The 23,260-nt window shown below is 40.8% G+C and overlaps 2 protein-coding genes and 1 long non-coding RNA gene across 8 annotated transcripts; 2 read left to right on the forward strand and 1 right to left on the reverse strand.

Moving 5' to 3' along the window:
- The first annotated feature begins 931 nt into the window (after positions 1–931).
- clic1 (chloride intracellular channel 1) lies at positions 932–11,718 on the forward strand. 2 transcript variants are annotated; one of them, XM_035793508.2, is made up of 7 exons: positions 932–1,084; positions 1,382–1,460; positions 3,521–3,630; positions 3,787–3,912; positions 5,241–5,347; positions 5,925–6,106; positions 7,826–11,718. In XM_035793508.2, the coding sequence occupies exons 2-7, from the start codon at positions 1,419–1,421 to the stop codon at positions 7,985–7,987; spliced, it is 729 nt and encodes a 242-aa protein (XP_035649401.1). In that variant the 5' UTR covers positions 932–1,084; positions 1,382–1,418; the 3' UTR covers positions 7,988–11,718. The 2 variants fall into 2 exon arrangements, with proteins under 2 accessions (XP_035649401.1, XP_035649402.1); XM_035793509.2 differs by lacking the exon at positions 932–1,084 and adding an exon at positions 1,085–1,163.
- LOC127909399 (uncharacterized) lies at positions 11,037–16,735 on the reverse strand. The gene is made up of 3 exons (XR_008071022.1): positions 16,658–16,735; positions 13,150–13,265; positions 11,037–12,404 (listed from the first exon to the last, which is right to left on the reverse strand). It is a non-coding gene; the product is annotated as an uncharacterized LOC127909399 (long non-coding RNA).
- LOC118398307 (N(G),N(G)-dimethylarginine dimethylaminohydrolase 2-like) lies at positions 15,144–22,945 on the forward strand. Of its 5 annotated transcripts, none has more exons than XM_035793512.2 (6): positions 15,144–16,628; positions 17,836–18,512; positions 18,783–18,971; positions 19,552–19,671; positions 21,571–21,714; positions 22,739–22,945. In XM_035793512.2, exons 2-6 carry the CDS (start codon positions 18,204–18,206, stop codon positions 22,853–22,855), a joined length of 879 nt encoding a protein of 292 aa, XP_035649405.1. In that variant the 5' UTR covers positions 15,144–16,628; positions 17,836–18,203; the 3' UTR covers positions 22,856–22,945. The 5 variants fall into 5 exon arrangements, with proteins under 5 accessions (XP_035649405.1, XP_035649407.1, XP_035649404.1 ...); XM_035793514.2 differs by having other exon boundaries at positions 17,840–18,512; XM_035793511.2 differs by lacking the exon at positions 15,144–16,628 and adding an exon at positions 16,729–16,878.
- The last annotated feature ends 315 nt before the right edge of the window (positions 22,946–23,260 follow it).

Below are 23,260 nucleotides of genomic sequence, written 5' to 3' on the forward strand. Positions count from 1 at the left end.
CTGTGATAGACTGCATCCAATTTGTTGAGTAGAGTGTTGGAGGCTATTTTGTAAATGACATCGCCGAGGATCGGTAGGATTGGAGGCCACGGAAGAAGAGTTGTATGGCATTGAAGCTCATCTGGAGGTTAGATAATACAGTGTCCAACGAAGGGCCAGAGGTATGCAGAATGGTGTTGTCTGCGTAGAGGTGGATCAGAGAATCACCAGCAGCAAGAGAGACATCATTGATGTATACAGATAAGAGAGTTGGCCCGAGAATTTAACCCTGTGGCACCCCCATAGAGACTGTCAGAGGTCGGGACAACAGGCCCTCCGATTTGACACACTGAACTCTATCAGAGAAGTAGTTTGTGAACCAGGTGATACAACTTGATACAACATTTTGAACAGAAATACAATGGTTCATTGGATCAGTTTAAAACTTTGCACATACACTGCTGCCATCTAGTGGCCAAAATCTAAATTGCTCCTAAACTGGAATAATACATTGTGGCCATATCTTGCATTTAAAAGATGGAACAAAAAAAATCAGATAAAATGCATGTTTTTTTCTTTGTATTATCTTTTACCAGATCTAATGTGTTATATTCTCCTACACTAATTGAACATTTCCTCAAACTTCAAAACGTTTCCTTTCAAATGATATCAATAATATGCATATCCTTGCTTTCAGGTCCTGAGCTACAGGCAGTTGGATTTGTGTATGTCATTTTAGGCGAAAATGTTTAGTTTTTATTTTGTAAGGGTCAGATCCTTAAATATCTGCTGTCTTCAGATTCGGTATGCTACTGTATTACAATGTTTTTTGATTTCATAACCCAAATGACATCGACGGCCACCAAGGTCTCCCTGCCCCACCCCCACCCCCTGTCCCCATCTCGTTCACGTACACAATCGGGTGCCTTTCTTTCTTATCACCGCTATTCGCTCGGGGCGCTTGGTTAGGGTTACAACGGAGTTCTAAACATCACTTGTATGTGGGCTTTCCAGGAAATGGAGGAATGAGTGTGTAGCAAGCGACACAGAGGGAGGGGAAACCGAAAAGGCGTTAACTGCAAGTTCCACACAGGACGTGAGCGAGGTAAGAACAATTTAGACTACATTGTTACTCACCAAACTCGCGTGAAAGGTTGTTATTAATGAAGTCATAACGGTTTACAGTAAGACCTTATTTTTCCTGCTGCTTGTTTGTAATTAGTTTATATAAACTATCGAATTTGTCTGACTGACTATAGCAGATAGTGCGGCCAAGCCCTTGGTCGACATCGGTTATGTTTATCATTGAAATTAGTCAAATATCTGAAAGTTAGTGCAAGACTGCACATTGCGAGTTGTTAACGTTACCCATCCAAAAACTAATCAGTCCTGTCTCCTTTAGGTATTCCAGTTCCAGCAGCAACACTTGAAACAAAAAGATGAGTGACGAAAATCAACCTCAAGTTGAACTTTTTGTGAAGGTAAGCAACGTCATCAAATCCATTCTGTGACATGCATAATCATATCTGGGACAAGTTACTTTGTAAACAATGCGCCATTACTTTTCGCTGCCAAAATGTCATTATGTGGTACAATGTAATCTATTTTACTAAAACGTCATTATAACCCACGCATTTCTGCAGCAAGATAACTTATCAGTGAGAAAAGTAAACTGTTGCCACTGGTCCCTCGCATCATTTGTTTGAAGACTGAATGCCTAGAGAAAGCAGGCCTAAGGGTTTTCATGGTATTCATAAGATAGTAGATAGGGCGGCCATATATTACGCTATATTTGATTAACATATTAGCCATGCCTATTGCTGTACCCCATTTGGCACATCGGTTGAATGGCCAGAACATTTTATAATCTAATTAAATGCACATTAATATAATACATATGATATATAGGCTCCTTAATCTATACTGAACAAAAATATAAACGTAACATGTAAAAGTGTTGATCCCATGTTTCTTGAGCTAACAACAAAAATCCCTGAAATTTTCCATACTCACAAAAAGCTTATTTCTCTCAAATATTGTGCACCTGTTAGTGAGAATTTCCTCCTTTGCCAAGATAATCCATCCACCTTACAGTTGTGGCATATCAAGGAAGCTGATTAAACAGCATGATCATTACACACGTGCACCTTGTGCTGGGGACAATAAAAGGCCACTCTAAAATGTGCAGTTTTGTCACACAACACAATGCCAGGATGTTTTAAGTTTTGACGGAGCATGGAGCTCGCATGCAGGACTGTCCACCAGAGCTGTTGCCAGATAATTTATTGTTAATTTCAATACCATAAGCCTCCCCCAACGTTGTTTTAAATAATTTGGCAGTACGTCCAACCGTCCTCACAACCGCAGACCACGTGTAACCACGCCAGTCCAGGACCTCCACATCCGGCATCTTCACCTGCTGGATCATCTGAGACCAGCCACCCGGACAGTTGATGAAACTGTGGGTGTGCACAACTGAAGAATTTCAGAAACCTCAGAGAAGGTCATCTGCGTGCTCGACGTCCTCACCAGTGTCTTGACCTGACTGCAGTTTGGCGTCGTAAACGACATCAGTGGGCAAATGCTCACCTTTAATGGCCACTGGCACGCTGGAGAAGTGTGCTCTTCACGGATGAATCCGGACTTCAACTGTACCGGGCAGATGGCAGACATCGTGTATGGCATCGTGTGGGCCAGCGGTTTGCTGTTGTCAATGTTGTGAACAGAGTTCCCGTTGGTAGCAGTGGGGTATGGGCAGGCATAAGCTATGGACAATGAACACAATTCCATTTTATCAATGGCAAGATTCTGAGGCCCATTGTCGTGCTATTCGTCCACCGCCATCAGGCCATACACGATGTCTGCCATTTAAGAGGAGTGGGACAACATTCCACAGGCCACAATCAACAGCCTGATCAGCTCTATGCAAAGGAGATGTAATCGCACTGCATGAGTCAAGTGGTGGACACACCAGATACTGACTGGTTTTCTGATCCACCGCCCTACCTTTTTTTAAGGTATCTGCGACTAACAGATGCTAATCTGTATTCCCAGTCATGTGAAATCCAAAGATTAGGGCCTAAAATAATTTATTTCAATTGAATTGACTGATTTCCTTATATGAACTGTAACTCAGTAAAATCTTTGAAATTCTTGCGTTTATATTTTTGTTCGGTGTATATTTCATAAGCTGGCCAGAGCAGCCCAGGGGTGTGGTCATTCAGAGGAAAACACGGTCCAATATAAAGATAGGGTACCCTTTCTTCACTCTCTTATAATGATTTCTCTGTGTGAATATCTAGACTTAGAACCCTTTTTTCTCATCAGGTATGAAAGATGTCCTTGTGGTAGCAGCTTAAAATACTTACTTCCTGTTCATTTCCCCACCATTCAAATTTCAAGAGACCCACAGGCCTGCTCTGTCACACATTACCCTCTTTGAGGGTAATCACTCTTTGACTTCCCCGATCTCTCTTGGGTAGTATATGATCTTCTTGTTCGGATGAATGACCATAATATGTGGCCTTCTATCCCATTCTAGGCAGGCAGTGATGGCCAGAGCATTGGCAACTGTCCGTTCTCCCAGCGCCTCTTCATGGTGCTGTGGCTTAAAGGAGTAACGTTCAACGTCACCACCGTGGACATGAAGAGGTCTGTCTAATGCCTATCAATCTGTATTTATATTACATATACATTTATATTACATATACATTTATATTACATTTGCACATGTCTAAGCTACTTACTCACTCTAATGCTGTCATTGTTTCTCCTCTCTTCCTCTGTCATTTCTCTCTCTCTTGATAGGAAACCAGACATCCTTAAGGACCTAGCACCTGGTGCTCAGCCCCCCTTCCTGCTCTATGGGACGGAGGTGAAAACAGACACCAACAAGATAGAAGAGTTCCTGGAGGAGAACCTGTCCCCTCCAAAGTAATCACTCCTTCCATCATTCTATTCTTATTCCATCCTCTGATCAAACCATCAAACAGTTATGCTGCTACTTGCATCAAGTTAAGTTCCATATCCTTCCAGATCTATGTTCATAGGTGGCACGTGAATTTCAAGTTTGGGGAAGCAAATTTGTTTTATAATAAAGCATTCCATGCATCTATCATCGCATTTGTAGACTTATGTAAGATTATTCTGTTCTGAGTAGATTGGACTACTAGCAATCTACTATTCTGAGTAGATTGGATAGTCATCATTTAGGCTAATAGTATAACTCAATCACTGTTTCCAAAAAATACCCTTCAATGCATCGCTGAGCGTGTGTGGCGCAGAGTAGGCCTAGGCTATAGGCTATATCAGATACGTTTCTTCCCCTTTCTTTTCACAGGAAGAAATGTGGCCTTTTATAAACACATTTCATTTCAATTCTACTAAACTTTGTATGACTGGAGACATAAGCAGAATATTTTTGAATACAACAAAATGTACAGGGTTACAAAAAGTATAGGCTACTGCTGACAAACAGATCAATAATTACGACCTTGTCTGCAGGCATCTAATCTAGGCCTACGAAAAGAGGAGACAGAAATTATACAGATGGCCATCTAAAGTTTCAAGTTGCACTGATCTAATGATGAGTGAATATGCGCACTCACCGGGGATAAGGAGGATGCTCTCTGCTGGTGCCAATAAGATTTGCCAATAATTTGGTTTGCTCAAATTGAGAATTTTGATAACAAAAAAATAGATTAGAGACTTTTTATTGTCTTCTCTTTCCAGCGATAGCAATTGTATTTTGAAATATAGTGATATGTCTGGCACTATTTTAGCTGCTTTTCACTGACAGTCGTAACACAACAATAATCTATTTGGTATTTAAATGCGCGCAGTGCCCAAATTGCGGGCCTTCCAACTGTAGACTATTCACTTGTGATTTAGAACAATCCACAGCTTCTTTTTTTTTAATGAAGTTAATGATCATCTGGGGCCAAACCATGCTTTCTGGTGTACTTGCTTATTTGGAATGATTTGAATTATTTCTGTATAGACAAAAGTAATTATATAAGGTTGGCAATTTCCTTCAATTTACTTTAGGAGAAGCTTGGCTTCCTTTGTATAATCATTTGTGTGCGTTGTTTGCCTCTGTAAAGTATGTTGATAGGTTATGTACTGTCCTTGCATGTACTTTATGTGTTTAACGTTACTTCCTGTGTTCCTCTCTGAAGACAACATGCTTTCTCCCATGATAACTTGCTGACTGAGGTCTGCTAGATGGCAAATTTGTAATACGTCCTCCACCCCCTTCCCAGATACCCCCGCATGGCTTCCAGGAACCCTGAGTCTAACACAGCCGGCCTGGACGTGTTCTCCAAGTTCTCGGCCTACATCAAGAATTCAAACCCCCAGCTCAATGACAGTGAGTGACAATGACAACTCAGGATGAACTGAGCCCGACCCTTTCATGTACAGAAACACTATTGCGTGTTAACAAGCACCTGCAAGAACTCCCACAATCTGTCTCTGTATTCCAGAGCAGCAGGGAGTGTCTTTGTTAATGGCATTATGCTCTGAGCCTTGCGTCTCTTCACAAACCGGTTGCCTGTGGTCTTGTATTTTTAGCAGCGCTTTCAGAAGTACAGTGAAAAGTACACACTAAGATAAGCATTTGTTATGTGCAATGAGTCATTTTAAATTACTCTTTAACTCAGCAATTTACATCTGTACCTCAAGTCCTCAAGTCCAATTATGTTTTTGTTCAAATAATTAAAGTAATTATATTTCTATGGGTGTTAGTCATATTTCCTTTGTATTGTGCATTGTTTCATGGTGCAGCACATTCAATTCCTGTTTCAATATAATTGCAGGGAGCTCTCTGAAGGCTTTACTTGCATGATACTAGTGAGGAGCTTTAGCTTTGCGCGTACTACAGTTTGTTTATGTACGTGTCCGTCTTAATAAATGTGTTGTACTTTGTGTGTTCTCTGTGTGGTCAGACCTAGAGAAAGGCCTGCTCAAGGCCCTGAAGAAGCTAGATGACTACCTTGGCTCACCACTTCCTGAGGAGATTGACGAGAATAGTGCTGATGAGGTCACTTCTTCCGCCCGCCCCTTCCTGGATGGGCAGGACCTCACTCTGGCCGACTGCAACTTGCTGCCCAAGCTGAACATTGTCAAGGTAATTCTTTGTTTTAAGCCCTGCTTGTGGCCTAGTGTGAAGTCCATAATCAAATCAGTATTAATTGGGGTTGGTGGACCACTTGTGAGCTAAATGCTGCCACATGTACAACATTAACTTCAGTGCGAACTGCAAAGATCCAATGGGCTCTTTTGATCATTCCTTTTTGTACTGTAAACATTTCTTGGCTATAACTGTTACTTTTCTTGTCTTTACTTTTTTGGATCTTACTTTTATTTTGGTTATTCAGTAGCCACGTTTATTCAGAATCAGAAAAACCTTTATTCAGCGAAGACATTTGCATGTTCAGGAATTTGACTCTGAAATGATCCTGCCACAATAAACAGAATATACAGACAGGCACATTAATCAGATTATACGGATAAAATACACTATATAAACAAAAGTATGTGGACACCCCTTCAAATTAGTGGATTCGGCTATTTCAGTCACACCCATTGCTGACAGGTATATAAAATGAGCACACAGCCATGCAATCTCCATAGACAAACATTGGTAGTAGAATGGCCTTACTGAAGAGCTCAGTGACTTTCAACGTGGCACCATCATATGATGTGACCTTTCCAACAAATCAGTTCTGCAATTTTCAGTGGTGGTGGTGGTGGTGGTGTAAAGCTCGCCACCATTGGACTCTGGAGCAGTGGAAACGCATTCTCTGGAGTGATGTGAATCATGCTTCACAAACGCTACCTGCCCCAATGCATAGTGCCAATTGTAAAGTTTGGTGGAGGAGGAATAATGGTCTGGGGCTGTTTTTCATGGTTCGGGCTCGGCCCCTTAGTTTCAGTGAAGGAAAGTCTTAACGCTACAGTATACAATGACATTCTAGATGATTCTGTGCTACCAACTTTGTGGAAACAGTTTTGGGGAAGGCCCTTTCCTGTTTCAGTATGACAATGCCCCCGTGCACAAAGCAAGGTCCATACGGAAATGGTTTGTTCGAGATTGGTGGAAGAACTTGAATGGCCTGCACAAAGCCCTGACCGCCACCCTATCGAACACCTTTGGGATGAATTGGAACGCCGACTGCGAGTCAGGTCTAATCGACCAACATTAGTGCCCGACCTCACTAATGCTCTTGTGGCTGAATGGAAGCAAGTCCCCGTAGTAATGTTTCAACATCTAGTGGAAAGCCTTCCCAGAAGAGTGGAGGCTGTTATAGAAGCAAAGGGGGGACCAACTCTATATTAATGGTCATGATGTTGGAATGAGATGTTTGACGAGCAGGTGTCCACATACTTTTTACAGACCGCACTATGAACACTATAATCTACATTATAAACTGGGTGGTTTGAGCCCTGAATGCTGATTGGGTGGAAGCCGCGGTATATCAAACCATATAGCATGGGTACCGTATGACAAAACATTTATGTTTACTGCTCTAATTACGTTGGTAACCAGTTTATAATAGCAATAAGGCACCTCTGGGGTTTGTGATATAAGGCCAATATACCACCGCTAAGGACTGTGTCCTAGCACTCCGCATTGCGTCTTGCCTAAGAACAGCCCTTAGCCGTGGTATATTGGCCATATACCACATCCCCTCGGGCCTTATTGCTTAGTTAGAACTTTGCATGTAGAGACAGATGTACAGTATGCATAAAAGCAATGTTACAGGATGATTTGCAGTGGGGGGGAAATTACATGTATCTCTCCGTTCTTTCTCTTTTTTTCTCTCTCTCCCTGTCCAATCCTCAGGTTGTGTGTCTGAAGTATCGCACTTTCTCCGTCCCCAAGTCTCTCTCCAACCTGTGGCGGTACCTGGACGCTGCGTACGCCCGCGAGGAGTTCTCCTCTACCTGCCCCAACGACACAGAGATACACATCGCCTACTCAGCCGTGGCTAAAGCACTTAAGTAGGAGTAGAAGGGGATTCCATCAGTTTTCATACACCAGTGAATACATCTTATACACTCACCTACGCACACACTGTACATGTGGCAGCATAAACACACACTAATGCGCTCACACACACATGCACTCTCTCAGACACACATATTATTCAACAGCGTAGCAAGTTGGAAACATTTAATTGGCCATTTAAGAGTTTGTGAAACTGAGACTTATAGTTTATGGTTCCCTTTTTGTCACATGCCGCATCCAGTCTTAATACCATATATTCAGTGTCAGTTACACACAGTTAAAGTTCTATACATGGGCAGTAGGTTACATATCCAACTAAAGGTGTTCAGTCATTATGATTAATTCTGCACTCCATACATTGCCAGCTATTAGCTTCTGTAGCTCAGTTGGTAGAGCATGGCGCTTGTAACGCCAGGGTAGTGGGTTCGATCCCCGGGACCACCCATACGTAGAATGTATGCACACATGACTGTAAGTCGCTTTGGATAAAAGCGTCTGCTAAATGGCATATATTATTATTATTATTATTATTAGCTTCTATCTCTTGGCCAGGCCGTAAACTGCTCTTCTGTTGTGATTACACACACACACACACACACACACACACACACACACACACACACACACACACACACACACACACATACCAGTTTAACTGCTACCTGCAGCTGAAAGAGAGAGGTCTGTATAGGTGTGTCTATAATTATACATTATTACATATATATTATTACACTGTTGATATATTGTTCAGGGCGAACCGTCTTTAACATGGTCAGTTTGAAGCAGTCGTTTTATACATGCTAAATGGTCCGAGATTAGGTTCAGGGAATAGGAAAGCAGGTCTTGGGCATGTAATAGTACATCGGGGCACACTATACAGAGGTGTTTCTCAGCACTGTACTGTTACCAACACAGGAAATGATTTCAGCAGACCTCGGCTTCCCCTTTCTCCGCCTTGTAGCGCTGTGAAGGGTTAATCAAGTTTATATCCCCCCCCATTGTAAGGTTCTTTTGCTATTAGTAATCGACCTCCATTCCCCCATTCAAAGTGAAGGATATTTTTATACTATAAAAAAAACTGTGAGAGGCTCATATTGCAGGACAGTTGAGTTATTCCAGACGAAGTAATGTGGCTATAGTTGCTGCTTTGTGTGAACTTTAGGTTATTAAAGTACTTGACTCTGTATGGCCTTGAGGCGCCAAGCCGGTTCAGTCACATGTTTCACTGTAATCTGAGGGAAAACTACAGGATGTAATGCAGACGTGCACACGGCTCCTCGCATGACTAAACCACAAACGTCACATTCATTAAAAATAGAGATGCACATTGCATAGATAACTGAAATATTCAAAGAGAGAATGCTACAGGATTGTGTATTTGTACTTTTTGATATGGTTACTTGAACTTGAAAAAAGAGAAGTTTGAACCTTTAGTGAGACAAATGAAAGGTTTTACTTCAGGTCTATCGAGCTGGGTGTTGTTTAAGTTGTTTAAACACCTTTGAACCTTTGAAGTCCTGTGCTTTGTAGTACTGAGCAATTTGATCTTTTTTAGGTCATTCGTTTTCGGTTCTATTAATGCAAAATAATCACGGTTTTTAATTTTGGTTTTGATTCTTTTTGTTAAATATGAAATGCATTATGAAATAATGACATGATTTTAGAGCTTTTTAATGAAAATTCCAAAGCCAAAAATAGTAAACATTGAATTTCCAAAACATTTAAAATATTCCATTGTCTCTGATCAGGTCCACATTGGGTAAACGTCAATAGAAAAATTGAAAATTACAATGAAATAATAAAATGTGTATATTACTTCGTTTTTAGTGGATTACATTATTATTTTTAATTCCTTAAGTAATCATCTCATCTCTGCTCAGGCATTAGCAATCAGCCAGCCAGGCCATGTAACATTACGTCCTCCCCATACTATACTGTCTTTAGTCATCCTATTTAGCTAGCCTGCCTAAGTATGCTGCAGAGCTTTCTCACGAAATCATTTGACTAGATCTTCAAAGTAGATAAGGCATACTTTCATTAATTGTCTCTGTCCCTCTCGTCGTTGTGTTGTGTATATTCCTCTCTCGTGTGGTCTATTCAGTCTGTGTATCTAACCTAACGTAGCATGCGTAAAAGTGTATCCGTCCTGAGATCAGTATACAATGACGAGATGCTAATTTCTCCGCCCTAATAATGAGACAAGGCAAACGACAAGCCTAAGTCATTCCAAGCGCATTGCATTCGGTTTATTTTGGCGAGATTTTGGCGAAAGTGAAACCTCTCGTTTGGCCTCTTCCTCTGATCTGTTTGAGCTCGGGGGAAAACTGGCGCAATGGATTGTGGTCATTGTAATTATTTATGACGTTTCTGCGCTGAACTATGTTGAATATTTGTTAAATGAAAACAACTCCCTTCAACCCGGGGTCCCACATAGTTCTTGACATCATTTATTTTCTGAATGATTTGACTAACTAAATGGAATTCAAGTCATTTAACCGACTTTGGTCCATTAGTTGTTTAATAACATGGAAAAAAACGAAATGTCAGTTAATCGTTCAGCACTAAGGTTTTGTAGTGTGTAGTGACTTTGAATAAGTAATCCATTTCACATTGACTTGAAATTCAGTCCCCTGGGAAAGAACTGGACATATTTGTTTGGGCTCTATTTAATCCATAGGTCAGTGGTCAGCGTTTGATTGAAATTCAAAGGCAATGTTACCGCGTTAGTGGAAAATGCATTCACGGTAAATGCTGCATATGCCGGCTCAATCAGAAATTACATTTGAATTTCTATTGCACACTCTGTAACGATTCAGCGATACAGATTGAATAGAGCTCTCAGACTGACTGATAGATGGTGCATTCATGATAATGACATACATTTACAACAGCTTAGTGAAGACAGAACCTATATATTTTGTATGTCTTCCAGGGTAAGGTTTTGTAAGACAGTCACTAAGTGCAATTCACGTTATTGAATAGTACAAACATGAAGATGTCATTTGCAATATATTTAGCATCTGAGTTGGCATTGTTATGTCAGCTATTTTATACAGTCGAGTCATCAAACCGTGGGATGAATCTGTAGTTTAAAACCCATACATGTCCTCCACAGCTGATAGATAAGAAAAATCTTCATAAAACCCATTACTATTTTACATGACTGAATCCTTTATTTTATGGATTTTATTTGGTTTCTATGGACCTACTTTTACCGGTCAATTGTCTATAGTCCTGTTGTCATAACTATTTGTCAAAAAGAGACCAAGTCTTCATTTCAATGTTGCCTGTTGTAGTCTAGTATTGTCCTTTACTGAAGCTTGTAACAGTTATTTTTTGAACTTCCTTTTACTGTAAGATTAGTGATGACTTCAGGGACTTTTTACATTCGTCTTTAATGATTATTTAATGTATTATTCACCTTTAAATCTCCATTTCATACATATCTATTTTCCATCTTTATCCCCTCCTCAAACCCATCCTCTTTTTTTAAAAGACCCATCTTCATTTTTGTTGTTTATTTTCTTCCTAACTTTTGATGCATTCTTTCCTCCACGTATTTCAGCCCTTTACTTCACCTTCAATTTTATTTGAAGGCAATAGCACTTAACCTAGATTATGTTGCGTACATTGAGTCAATGACAATCAAACTTAGTATTTCTTTTGTAGGTTTTAATCATCCTGAAAAGACGGTCAAAATAAAACCACAATTGGTTACTGTTTCTTTACTTGTTTGTTTATTAATGGCTGCCAATCCTTTTTCAACATTTATGCTAAATATAGCACCATAGAAAAGTAGAATAGTTAGAAAGCCATATTAACCCTTATTTAAACGAATGTTCTTACAAATGAATGCAGATTTGATCAACATATGGATTATGTTTCGCCACTAGTTTCATTGTAATTTTAACACTGTGATATGTCTCAATAGACATATGACTCATTTCTACCCTCAGGTGACTGACTGTGCACTATACCCTCAGGTGACTGACTGTGCACTACTGTTTAGGATGCGTGTGTGTGTGTGTGTGTGTGTGTGTGTGTGTGTGTGTGTGTGTGTGTGTGTGTGTGTGTGTGTGTGTGTGTGTGTGTGTGTGTGTGTGTGTGTGTGTGTGTGTGTGTGATTCACCCCTTTACAGTATAGGTTGTGCATGTTACTGTATGATGAGGAATGTACATATAAAATGCAATACATTTGGATATCAGCTTAGTATGAGAGAGAAAATAACTAGGATGCACAGTGCACCTCCCCTCCAGATGGGGGCAGCATGGGCCATAGCCTCGTTGCACAGGTCCGTGTCACAGCGGTAATTTTGGTAGGTGAAGTTCAGGCATGCAGCGTGTTTCTCCCCAGATAAACCACATTGAGAGGGACTGGCACAGCTCTTCTCATACAGGACCAGATGCAGGGAGCCTACAGATGAGGAAAAGGGTAATTTCAATGGTATTCTGTATATTTCACTTCAGTAAGTCGAGGCCTACTTGTCAGTGCACTGACTGAAATAGAGACAAGAGGAGATGATAGTGTAATTGCTAGACTGACAGACATTGGGATGTATTACTGTCACACTAAGAGACATACAATTGGCTCACCAAAAGTCAGTGGATAGACCACACCAGCTCTGCATTTAGAAAGGTGTTAACACAATACATTCAATCACTGCAAATTACTGACCTCAAATCGAATTATGTGGCAAAAAATAATTTTCAGAGCGGTCCCTTTCCTCTTATCCTCAGAGTAACAGAATCCTGTGTCCCACCCACTTAGCGTTTGGCTATTTTTAGAGATAATTTGATGGCATCACAGGCATTAGGGAGCTAACAACCGGCTTGCTGAGAGAATAGTGGTGACGTTTGGTCTTTTCAGCTAGCCTTTTGTCTCATATTATGTAGTGAATACCCAGCAGGAAGGCAAGGCTAGGCAGGCATAGTGGGCCATAAAACATCTCCCACACTTAACTCTTCAACTTTAGTTAACATTACACAATTGCAGTGCCACTCAAGTTTGTTATCCAATCCAATACACAATCATGAAACATTATTGTATAGTTTCTGTCATGCCACCTCCACCGGAAACCCAATACTGTCTCCAATGCCTACACACATGCACAAACACACGCATGTAAACACACACACACAAACGTACAGCCTGCACTCACCTTGCATCTCCACTGCTGTGCTAGCTCGTCAGCGTTGCCCGGCAGGACACTCCTGAGGGAACTTAAGGCAGTCCATAGGAGAGATGGCAGGAAACATGTGTAACAGCACAGAGTTGCTAATAAAGAAAGGGATTTTGTATCAAATATAAGATGTACATCATACTAATGGGGGTATGAAGGTGGGGAAAAAAGACAACTCAGGACTAAAGATATTCATTTTCCCCTAAACTTTTTAATGGTTGCAACCTGGTCTCAGAGCATTTTGTATTATTCTGTATGTAAATCCAAGACACTTAATTTAGTATAATATGTTACTTTTCGTATGTTATGTATTAATTTATGGGTGTCCATTAACCATTTCATGATATGTTACGAATAACAATTCGTATTATATGTTGTGCATTTGCCAAACTTACAATATGTTATGAATTTGCTAAATGTACAATATGTTACGAATTCTAGCTAGGTGGCTAACATTAGCTAGCTCGCTAACGTTAGCTAGGCTAGGCGTTAGGGTTCAAGTTAGGGTTAAGTTTAGGAGTTAGGTTAAAGGGTTAAGGTTAGGGGAAGGGTTAGCTAACATGCTACATATTTGCAAAGTAGCTAAAAAGTAGTAAGTAGTTGAAACATTTCTAAAATGCTGATGTCTTCTGGGATGAGATTCAAACTCGCAACCTTTGGGTTGCTAGACATTTGCGTTATAAGCCCACCCATCCACTTTGACCTTGCCTTAATTTAAGTAACCATCTGGTTTACATAACCATACCAAAGGTAACATATCATAGTAAATGGAGCTTTCAGATTTACATACAGAATAATACAAAATGCTCTGAGACCGGGTTGACTAGATAATGTAGAATTATATCAATGCATTTCTCCTGTTATTGAGCTATGGGTCGAATCTAAAAAGTTAGTTGTCCTTGTTAAACCTATTGAATTGAGTATTCTTAGGCATTATCAAGCTTATCTCTTTTCCTCAAACTTTCTCATCTCCATCCTTTTCTTACATACCTGCCAAAGGAAGACAGCACAGGAAAAGAAGGAACAGTTGTGGAGAAGACATCTTAGAAGTTTATTCTTGGGCACTTTAGAAATATTACAAACTCTTCTCTCGTTCTGGTAAATGTCCCTGCCTGATATCTCCAGCCTCTCTCTTCTACCAACTCCACTAGCAGTTAATAGGTAGCATGTTCCATTCAAACCCAAATTAAATATATTTATATATCTTTCCTTCCTTCCAAGTCAGCATCCAATCCAATCCATCCCATTCTCAATCTTTCTCTCCCAGTCAACCACACTGTTTTGTCTCACTGTATTATTTCTCTCTCTTAAAGTGCAATGTGTCCAGATGTCATTTGTATTGTCCTCAGATGGTCAGTTGTAAATTCCCTCAATCTACCTCCCCATCTATCTCTGGTGCTCTTTCTTCCTAACCAACCAGACTCTGGGAGCAACGTTTTCCACCCCAAACTCTCCAAATGTAATTTGGACGGTAACCATGTAGTGCTTAAACTGACATGGATTTACACAGAGGGCCTTACTTTTAAGATAACAACTAAATGTGACATGTATGGTGATGATTTATATTGTATGGTGGTGATTTATATTGTACCGACTCAAAAATAGCAAGGCAAGTTACACATGTCCAAAATGAAGGCTACACCCACAGATGTGAATTCAGACGACACAGTAAAAACAGTGGAGAGGATGCACTGTATGTGTAACCTACAGTATATCATGATGCATTTTATACATTGGTCCTTCTGTAGCTCAGTTGGTAGAGCATGGTGCTTGTAACGCCAGGGTAGTGGGTTCGATTCCCGGGACCACCCATACGTAGAATGTATGCACACATGACTGTAAGTCGCTTTGGATAAAAGCGTCTGCTAAATGGCATATATATATACATGAGTATTTCTTGCTGAAAAGCTTATTGCATTCAGCTTATGCATGAGATAATAAAGAGAGAACGGGAGGGAGATAGACGGACAGAGAATGACGAAGAAAGAGACAGAAATAAATAATTGCAGTAAGAGTAGCGCAAGAGGAAGACCAGAAGACGAAGTAAAGAGAGGCAGAGAAAGTAACTGCATTATCCATAACTCCCTATAGAGTGCCCTGAGGTGGGCAAGGAGGGTAAGTCAAGTGACAGGAGTCTTGTGATAGGGGTGGGATCAGGCCGGATAAACAGTTTACCAGGCATTAAGCACACCACACACAGCCAGCCTTCCTGAAACCCATTAGATAGGCTAGGGTCAAGTTCATACATCACAGAACGGAAGAAAACAGAGTGAAACAGAGAAGAACTACATGAACTTGTCCAATAAGAACTGCTTGTTTTTCATTTTCTGTTAAAAAATATGTTTTGCTATGGGGAAGGGAGGATTGGCTGGTTGGCCTATTCTAGTGCTGGTATGTAGAGTACAGATCCTTCACTGTATTTCAATTGGATTTTTGTGTGGGCTGGAGTTGGGCTGACAGATGGTGTTCTTTTGTTAATCCTGTGTTTGTGTGTGCGTGTGTGTCTGTCTGTCTGTCTCTCTCTCTCTCGCTCTCTCTCTCTCTCTCTCTCTCTCTCTCTCTCTCTCTCTCTCACGTCATCAAATGAACTTCCAAGCTTATTTTCTGACTCCCAATCAAATCTGCAGTGGACTGTTTTGACATTTTTGACTGCAGTAACATATGCCAGTCGCTAGACGGGAACATTGCACTGCCCTGCCCTGTCTGCAGGTCAAACACGCCATCTGTCACTAGTGGGTCTGTTTCTGTGTTTACCATTTCACCAGAGATGAATGTCTCAAATGTGAGACTGAGTAATGCTCAACATTTGTAGGACGAACCTCTCGAGTGTGATAAACCACCGGCATCTTAATTTATCAAGACAAACAGACACTTTGACAAACTATGTTGTGTGACTCCGTCATATCTCTTTCTCTTGGACCCGTTGCACAGATATATGACCCATATTGCAGAAAAGCCCGGATTATTTTTCACAGACAAAGACTAGAGGCCAACCACACACACACACACAATCATTGAATAGTCAAATGTATTGCGTCTGTAAAAAAAAAGTGATGAAAGTTTGGGAATTAATAATGTGGCCAATTTAATCTGATGAGCGCACGATAAGAAAATAGCATTGCAAATGTATATAACTGTTCACGTTTATATTATGTAGAATGGGCGGGTACAAATTAGACGAGGGTGTTGGGGGTTGTCACACTTGGAAACAATGGATCAGGGGGAAAATATGAATAAAATCATCTCTCCGATGACCACTTGAAATCAATCTTTGTTACTATGACTTCTGCATAGAAAGAGTTTACGTTAGAAGCAACATTTCAACGGGTTTGGGCAACATTTTATAAAGAGATTAGCTGTTAAACCTAGGCCTACTTTATTAAAGTGACAGAAGTCAGAATCATTTGCGAGTTGAAATCCGGTGGGTGAATTCTATTCGATCTGCACTTTCATACAAGGTAAGAAGCAAATCGTGATAATAACCTACTGTCAACTTTTCTCGTTGAGCGGAGAGGTGGAATCCTGGACAGGACGGACTGGTGGGGGATGGGGAGGGGAAGTGGGGGGATGAAAGGGTGAACAGGGCAACGGGTGAGACGGGGAGAGGGACATGTAGAAGAGAAGATAATAACGAGATACGATGACCGGGAAAACACAGCCAGGGGAAAAGAACATAATTTGAATAACCTCTGTAAAAACAATAATAAGGTAGGCTTCCATCTTCACTTAGATTTTTGAATATTGACATTGCACTGAGCGTGATGAGCTCTTAAACAGGCAAATATTTCAGATGTTTTTTCGTGCAACTTGTTTTTAGCTGCAGATGGCTGGCATGGGATGCTAAAAAGACATTGAAATAAATTAGTAAGAGAAATATTCCTAAATCTAGGTTTTAGGTAGTCTACATTCCTAAAATCAATACTGAGAAACATCCCTTTTGTTTGTTATTGTCTGATAGTTAATTCAATTCCGCCGTGAATGGTTATTACCACCCTGCTATCAAATGTTTTTTCTCTCTTTATTATCCAGAATACACTAACTGTAGGCAGAATGTGAACATATACGGACATAATATTGACAATCCGGCAACACTTGTTGCGTTCAGCAAATATTGCCGCTGGGATTCACTAAAGGAGGATAACAAAGCAGTGATTGTCTCTAAACTGTAGGCAATGAGCGGATATATTTGCCATTGTAGGATGTTGTGCTCAAATAATCTGCCCTTGAACAATGCAGCCCTTGTCTGTATTCTCCAGTCCACTCTGTTATCTGTATTAATTCTGTTTCACAGTTCAATTTGAAATAAGAATAGTGTCTCTATCTACATGACTAGCTGTTGAATAATTGTTTTTATTTAGTTGGTCTCAATCATTTAAATCAAGTAGCATATGGGGGCTGTATAGTGGTGGACACTGGACACTTCAGATTATCCTTTTTTTTCATGCCATCTCTGTCCAACTCCAGCATCACCACAAAACAGACTTTTGTCTCTCTGACGAAAATATGTTATGGTCCAGACAGTAGCCTATTGTATGTCCTACAGTCGAAGAGACTGAGATGCGTGCAGTAGAGCAGACACAATTGATCACAGGAACTTTCACCTAATGAGTTCTATCCTTCACATCAAAAAGCCCCAGAGAATCGTGTCTCCCTCCTTTCTTTCAGACAGCAATCAGACTGAAACTCCCCATATTTACCTCCGTGGATCAATGCGGTGGGTATTGGAGTGGCTGATCACTGAAGTGGAAGAACAAGGATGACTTTCTCCTGTGTGTTTTCCTGCCTGGTTGACAGACACCCCATAGAGTTGCTGCTTCTCTCCATCACATCCCTTTAGTGTCCAGCTGGTCTTGCCATCACACCTCGCAGCTTCTCAAACAGTTGGGAACACAATCTGACAAGAACTCTCACCCTCTCTCTCCCACTCATCTAGTGGCACACACACACTTTCACTGTTCTGTCTTGTAGTGGCTGAACACCACTACTAGCCCATAGCCAGGGTACTCCCACACCTGCACACGCACACACACATTATGGCAAGCGTGTTGCCGTACGGCCGCTTCACTCACGCCGTGGTGCGGGGCATCCCAGAGACCTTTGGGAAGGTTGAAGACGAGAAAAACAACAAGGTCGAAAACGGGGAAACCACGATGGACCTGGCCAAAGCACAGCGACAGTTTGGGGTGCTGACAGGGGCGCTGAGACAGAAGGTGGGGCTGCAGCTCATAGAGATCCCTGCAGACCCAGAGCTACCAGAGAGCTGGAGGATAGAGGATGTAGCTGTGATACAGGGAGACACGGCACTCATCACCAGGCCTTTCAAACAGCAGAGACGCAGTGAGGTAAACACTGACCACAACAACAGAGAAAAAATTTTATTCTCTGTATCGCAGATTATTATTTATTTTTTACCCTAAATGAAGGAGATGTGTGTGTGTTGTGAATCATTCCACTAAACATGTTGTAGTTCTGTCTAAATTATTGATTTATGTTGTTGTTAATTATGTTTTAATTGTAGATTAATGTTGCAGTAGAGTCAGTTTGACCTGGAAAATCAACTCTCTCTCTCCCCTTTTCCCTCTCTCCCTGTCCCTTTCTCCTATCTCGCTAAGACTGAAGCGGTGAGGAGGGTGATGTCAGAGCTCAACCTGACAGTGGTGGAGATGGGGGCAGAGGAGGGGGGCTCCGCAGGGGCCACGCTGGAGGGCAGTGACGTGCTCTTCACTGGCAGGGAGTTCTTTGTGGGAATCTCCTCCCACACCAACTACAGAGGAGCTGAGGTTCTGGCCGACACTTTCAGAGTGAGTATAGCTTGATTCCTTTCTCAAACCACATGAGAGGACAAGATCCAAAGTCCATCCCCTCCAACCTTCTCCTCCAATATGTTCTGAGAAAAAGGTAAGCAAAGGAATCAAGGAAAGACAAATTGGGAAAGAACCCATGTGTTGCGACAGGGATGAGCAGGTGGCCATTGCCCTATTGTATTATGAGATCTATAGTTAAAAGACAAATTATTTTTTTATGTACAATGTAAATGTGTACTTCTTACATCTCTACCATGCTCCCATAAACTAGACATGACGTTTTCACAGGCAGGTCTGTTTATTTACATTTTAATGGACTTGTAATGGTATTTAATACCATAACCTGTTGGATTTGGATATTCAATATCACTCAGGGTGTGGCATGCAATTGTGTGGAGGGCTTTGTTTGTGTCTGACATCTGTCTGATATCCTTTTGTTGCTTTACATGCAATATTTACACTGTATTTATTATCTACTCTATCTGATTTCTTACTTGATTTGATGTCCAAGTACACGACCATATCCCTGTGTACAATATTTTATATTTTGCTCTAACCGTCTCTGTCCTTGTCTTAGGACTTTGCTGTGTCCACGGTGCCAGTGTGTGGGGGAGCTCGTCTAAAGAACATCTGCTCTATGGGAGGTCCTGATACTATCATCATCAGCAACAGTGATGGGGCCAAGAAGACCCTCCGGGTGAGTGTGTGTGTTTGTGTGTGTCCGAGAGAAAGATTGTGAATGAATATACCGTAGCTCTCTACCCATGTTCAGACCACATTCTGCTTGCCACAACAAACTCCCATTCTAGACATGCAAAGTGATCACCTCAAAAGACTCTCTCCAGCCCGGTATTTATGTCACTGTGCTCAGATGAATAATGTAAAGGATAAATCAAGCTTTATTGGGTTGTTTTAAACTATCATGGTGTAGTTTGGAGCCCTATAAGCCCACATTACCCTAGTGTCTGCTCTAGAGGTCGACCGATTATGATTTTTCAACACCAATACCGATTATTGGAGGACCAAAAAAATCTGCTGCCGATTAATCGGACGTTTTTTATATACATATTTGTAATAATGACAATTACAACAATACTGAAGGAACACTTTTATTTTAACTTAATATAATACATAAATAAAAATGAATTTAGTTTCAAATAAATAATGAAACATGTTCAATTTGGTTTTAATAATGCAAAAACACAGTGTTGGAGAAGAAAGTAAAAGTGCAATATGTGCCATGTAAAAAAGCTAACGTTTAAGTTCCTTGCTCAGAATATGAGAACATATGAAAGCTGGTGGTTCCTTTTAACATGAGTCTTCAATATTCCCAGTTAAGAAGTTTTAGGTTGTAGTTATTATAGGACTATTTCACTATACCATTTGTATTTCATATACCTTTTGACTATTGGATGTTCTTATAGGCACTTTTGTATTGCCAGCCTAATCTCGGGAGTTGATAGGCTTGAAGTCATAAACAGCGCTGTGCTTCAAGCATGATGAATAGATTTGAATAGATTTGCAGGAAAGTGCTGTTTGAATGAATGCTTGCGAGCCTGCTGCTGCCTACCACCGCTCAGTCAGACTGCTCTATCAAATATCAAATCATAGACTTAATTATAATATAATACACACACAGAAATACGATCCTTAGGTCATTAAAACATGGTCAAATCCGGAAACTATAATTTCGAAAACAAAATGTTTATTATTTCAGTGAAATACAGAAGCGTTACGTATTTTATCGAACGGGTGGCATCCATAAGTCGAAATATTGCTGTTACATTGCACAACCTTCAATGTTATGTCATAATTATGTAAAATTCTGGCAAATTCATTACGGTCTTTGTTAGGAAGAAATGGTCTTCACACAGTTCGCAATGAGCCAGGCCACCCAAACTGCTGCATATACCCCGACTCTGCTTGCACAGAACGCAAGAGAAGTGACACAATTTCCCTAGTTAATATTGCCTGCTAACATGAATTTCTTTTAAATATGCAGGTTTAAAAATAAATACTTGTCTATTGATTTTAAGAAAGGCATTGATATTTATGGTTAGGTACATTGGTGCAACGACAGTGCTTTTTTTGCGAATTTGCTTGTTAAATCATCACCCGTTTGGCGAAGTAGGCTGTGATTCGATGATAAATTAACAGGCACCACATTGATTATTTGCAACGCAGGACAAGTTAGTTAAACTAGTAATATCATCAACCATGAGTAGTTAACTCGTGATTATGTTAAGATTTATTGTTTTTTATAAGATATGTTTAATGCTAGCTAGCAACTTACCGTGGCTCATTGCTGCACTCGCGTAACAGGTGGTCAGCCTGCCACGCATTCTCCTCATGGAGTGCAATGTAATCGGCGTCCTAAAATGCCGATTACCGATCGTTATGAAAACTTGAAATCGTCCCTAATTAATCGGCTATTTCGATTAATCGGTCGACCTCTAGTCTACTCTATTTGGTCCCCATCCGGAGATGATTGGCTCATGCCCATTTCAGTTTCTCCTTGTGTGGGCTACTCTAATGTGAACAGACCCTGGCCGCTGCTGTCATGCAAAACTTGTTAGCCCTGCCTCTGTGTGTGTAGATGATGGAGCAGCTGACTGATCACCACTACGAAGTGCTCACGGTCCCTGAGGGTGCAGCAGCTAACTGTGTCTACGTCAGGGGCCCCTCCAAAGTGGACTACCTGCTTCACCCGCCCACTGAAGAGTGTCCCGAAAGTTTTCCTGTGAGTGAACAGTGGTCTTTAGGTTACTTTATGCAGCAGTACATTTTTATATCCACGTTATTGTGCCTTTGGCAAATACATTGCCATCAGATAGTATTCATACCCCTTGACTTATTCCACATTTTGTTGTTACAGTCTGAATTTAAAATTGATTAAATTGCTTTTTTTTCTCACCCATCTACACACACTAACCTTTGGCAGTGAATACAACTGGGAGTCTTTCTGGGTACGTCTCTAAGAGCTTTGCAAACCCAGGTTGTACAAAATGTGCACATTATTCTTTAAAAATTATTCAGGCTCTGTCAAGTTGGTTGTTGATAATTTCTAGACAGCCATTTGCAAGTCTTGCCATAGATTTAAGTTAAAACTGTAACTAGGCCACTCAGGAACATTCAATGTTGTCTTGGTATGCAACTATATGGCCTTGTGTTTTAGGTGATTTTCCTGCTGAAAGGTGAATTTGTCTCCCAGTGCCTTTTGGAAAGCAGATTGAACTAGGTTTCCCGCTAAGATTTTGCCTGTGCTTAGCTCTATTCCATTTAGTTTTATATTAAAAAAAACTCCCAAGTCATTGCAGATGACAAGCATACCCATAACATGATGCAGACACCACCATGCATGAAAATATGAAAGTTGGTACTCAGTGATGTGTTAGATTGTGTGTAGGCCAGTGACACAAAATCTCAAGTTGATTAATTTAAAAATCAGGTTGTAACAAAACAAAATGTGGAAAATGTCAAGGGGACTCATTTCTTTATTTTCAGTACAATCCCTCTAGTCAATTCCAAGAGTGCCATGATATAGGCATGATGTTCTATTTCATTAACTCTTTCATTTTCTTTCCTGATGCAAAATACCATGAAATTGTCACATGATGAAGTGCGTGCTAGAATAAAGAATGGCGGATGAACAGTAGACTACTAACACAAAAGCTTGTCATCCAGCCATCGCAGTCCTTGGCCAAAGATTCTCCCTATAAATGTGAATGTAATAAAATGGTATTATATCTCTTCCTGCCCCCCAGGCCTTCCAGAAGCTGACGGACTACACCCTCCTCCCCACAGCGTGCAGTGAGGCCTCCAAGCTCGGAGGGTCTCTGACTTCATTCTGCCTACTTATCAACAGGAAGACATACTACTAAATTCCCTGCCCTTCTCCCATAGAAGACACATAGACCTTCATTGACTATATTTAAATACAAATGTGGACATTACAAAGACATCAACTGTTGGGCAGGAGAAGAGAAATTCTTAATGGGATATCCCAGATCTGAAGTTGAAAACGGGTCAGATAGGGGTATGGTTAAGGTCAGTGCTTAGGGTAGGGACATCCCAAGGAGCCCGGCACTACACCGGACTAGAGGGTTCAATGTGCATATTCTGCACAACTGCTCCCCCTACTGTGGAAAGAGAGCAGCGTGGCTTGATGAACATTAATAGGCTGTAGATTTGAATGTAGGTGTTCTGTATGCGGGCATTTTATGTCCCTATATAACAACTTGTATTTAAATACTCATCCATTCTCCAACCCACACTATTCGCGCTCC

The sequence above is a fragment of the Oncorhynchus keta genome, chromosome 19 (assembly GCF_023373465.1).
Source record: "Oncorhynchus keta strain PuntledgeMale-10-30-2019 chromosome 19, Oket_V2, whole genome shotgun sequence".
Classification (NCBI taxonomy): domain Eukaryota; kingdom Metazoa; phylum Chordata; class Actinopteri; order Salmoniformes; family Salmonidae; genus Oncorhynchus; species Oncorhynchus keta.

What these genes read in the sequence shown, in the direction of transcription:
- clic1 (XM_035793508.2), top strand. Translation starts at nt 1,419, where the DNA reads ATGAGTGACGAAAATCAACCTCAAGTTGAACTTTTTGTGAAG. An exon ending in AAGTTGAACTTTTTGTGAAG is followed by an intron (nt 1,461 to 3,520) that starts GTAAGCAACGTC and finishes ATCCCATTCTAG; the next exon opens with GCAGGCAGTGATGGCCAGAG. An exon ending in GAGAACCTGTCCCCTCCAAA is followed by an intron (nt 3,913 to 5,240) that starts GTAATCACTCCT and finishes CCCCCTTCCCAG; the next exon opens with ATACCCCCGCATGGCTTCCA.
- LOC118398307 (XM_035793512.2), top strand. Translation starts at nt 18,204, where the DNA reads ATGGCAAGCGTGTTGCCGTACGGCCGCTTCACTCACGCCGTGGTGCGG. An exon ending in AACAGCAGAGACGCAGTGAG is followed by an intron (nt 18,513 to 18,782) that starts GTAAACACTGAC and finishes TATCTCGCTAAG; the next exon opens with ACTGAAGCGGTGAGGAGGGT. An exon ending in TTCTGGCCGACACTTTCAGA is followed by an intron (nt 18,972 to 19,551) that starts GTGAGTATAGCT and finishes TCCTTGTCTTAG; the next exon opens with GACTTTGCTGTGTCCACGGT.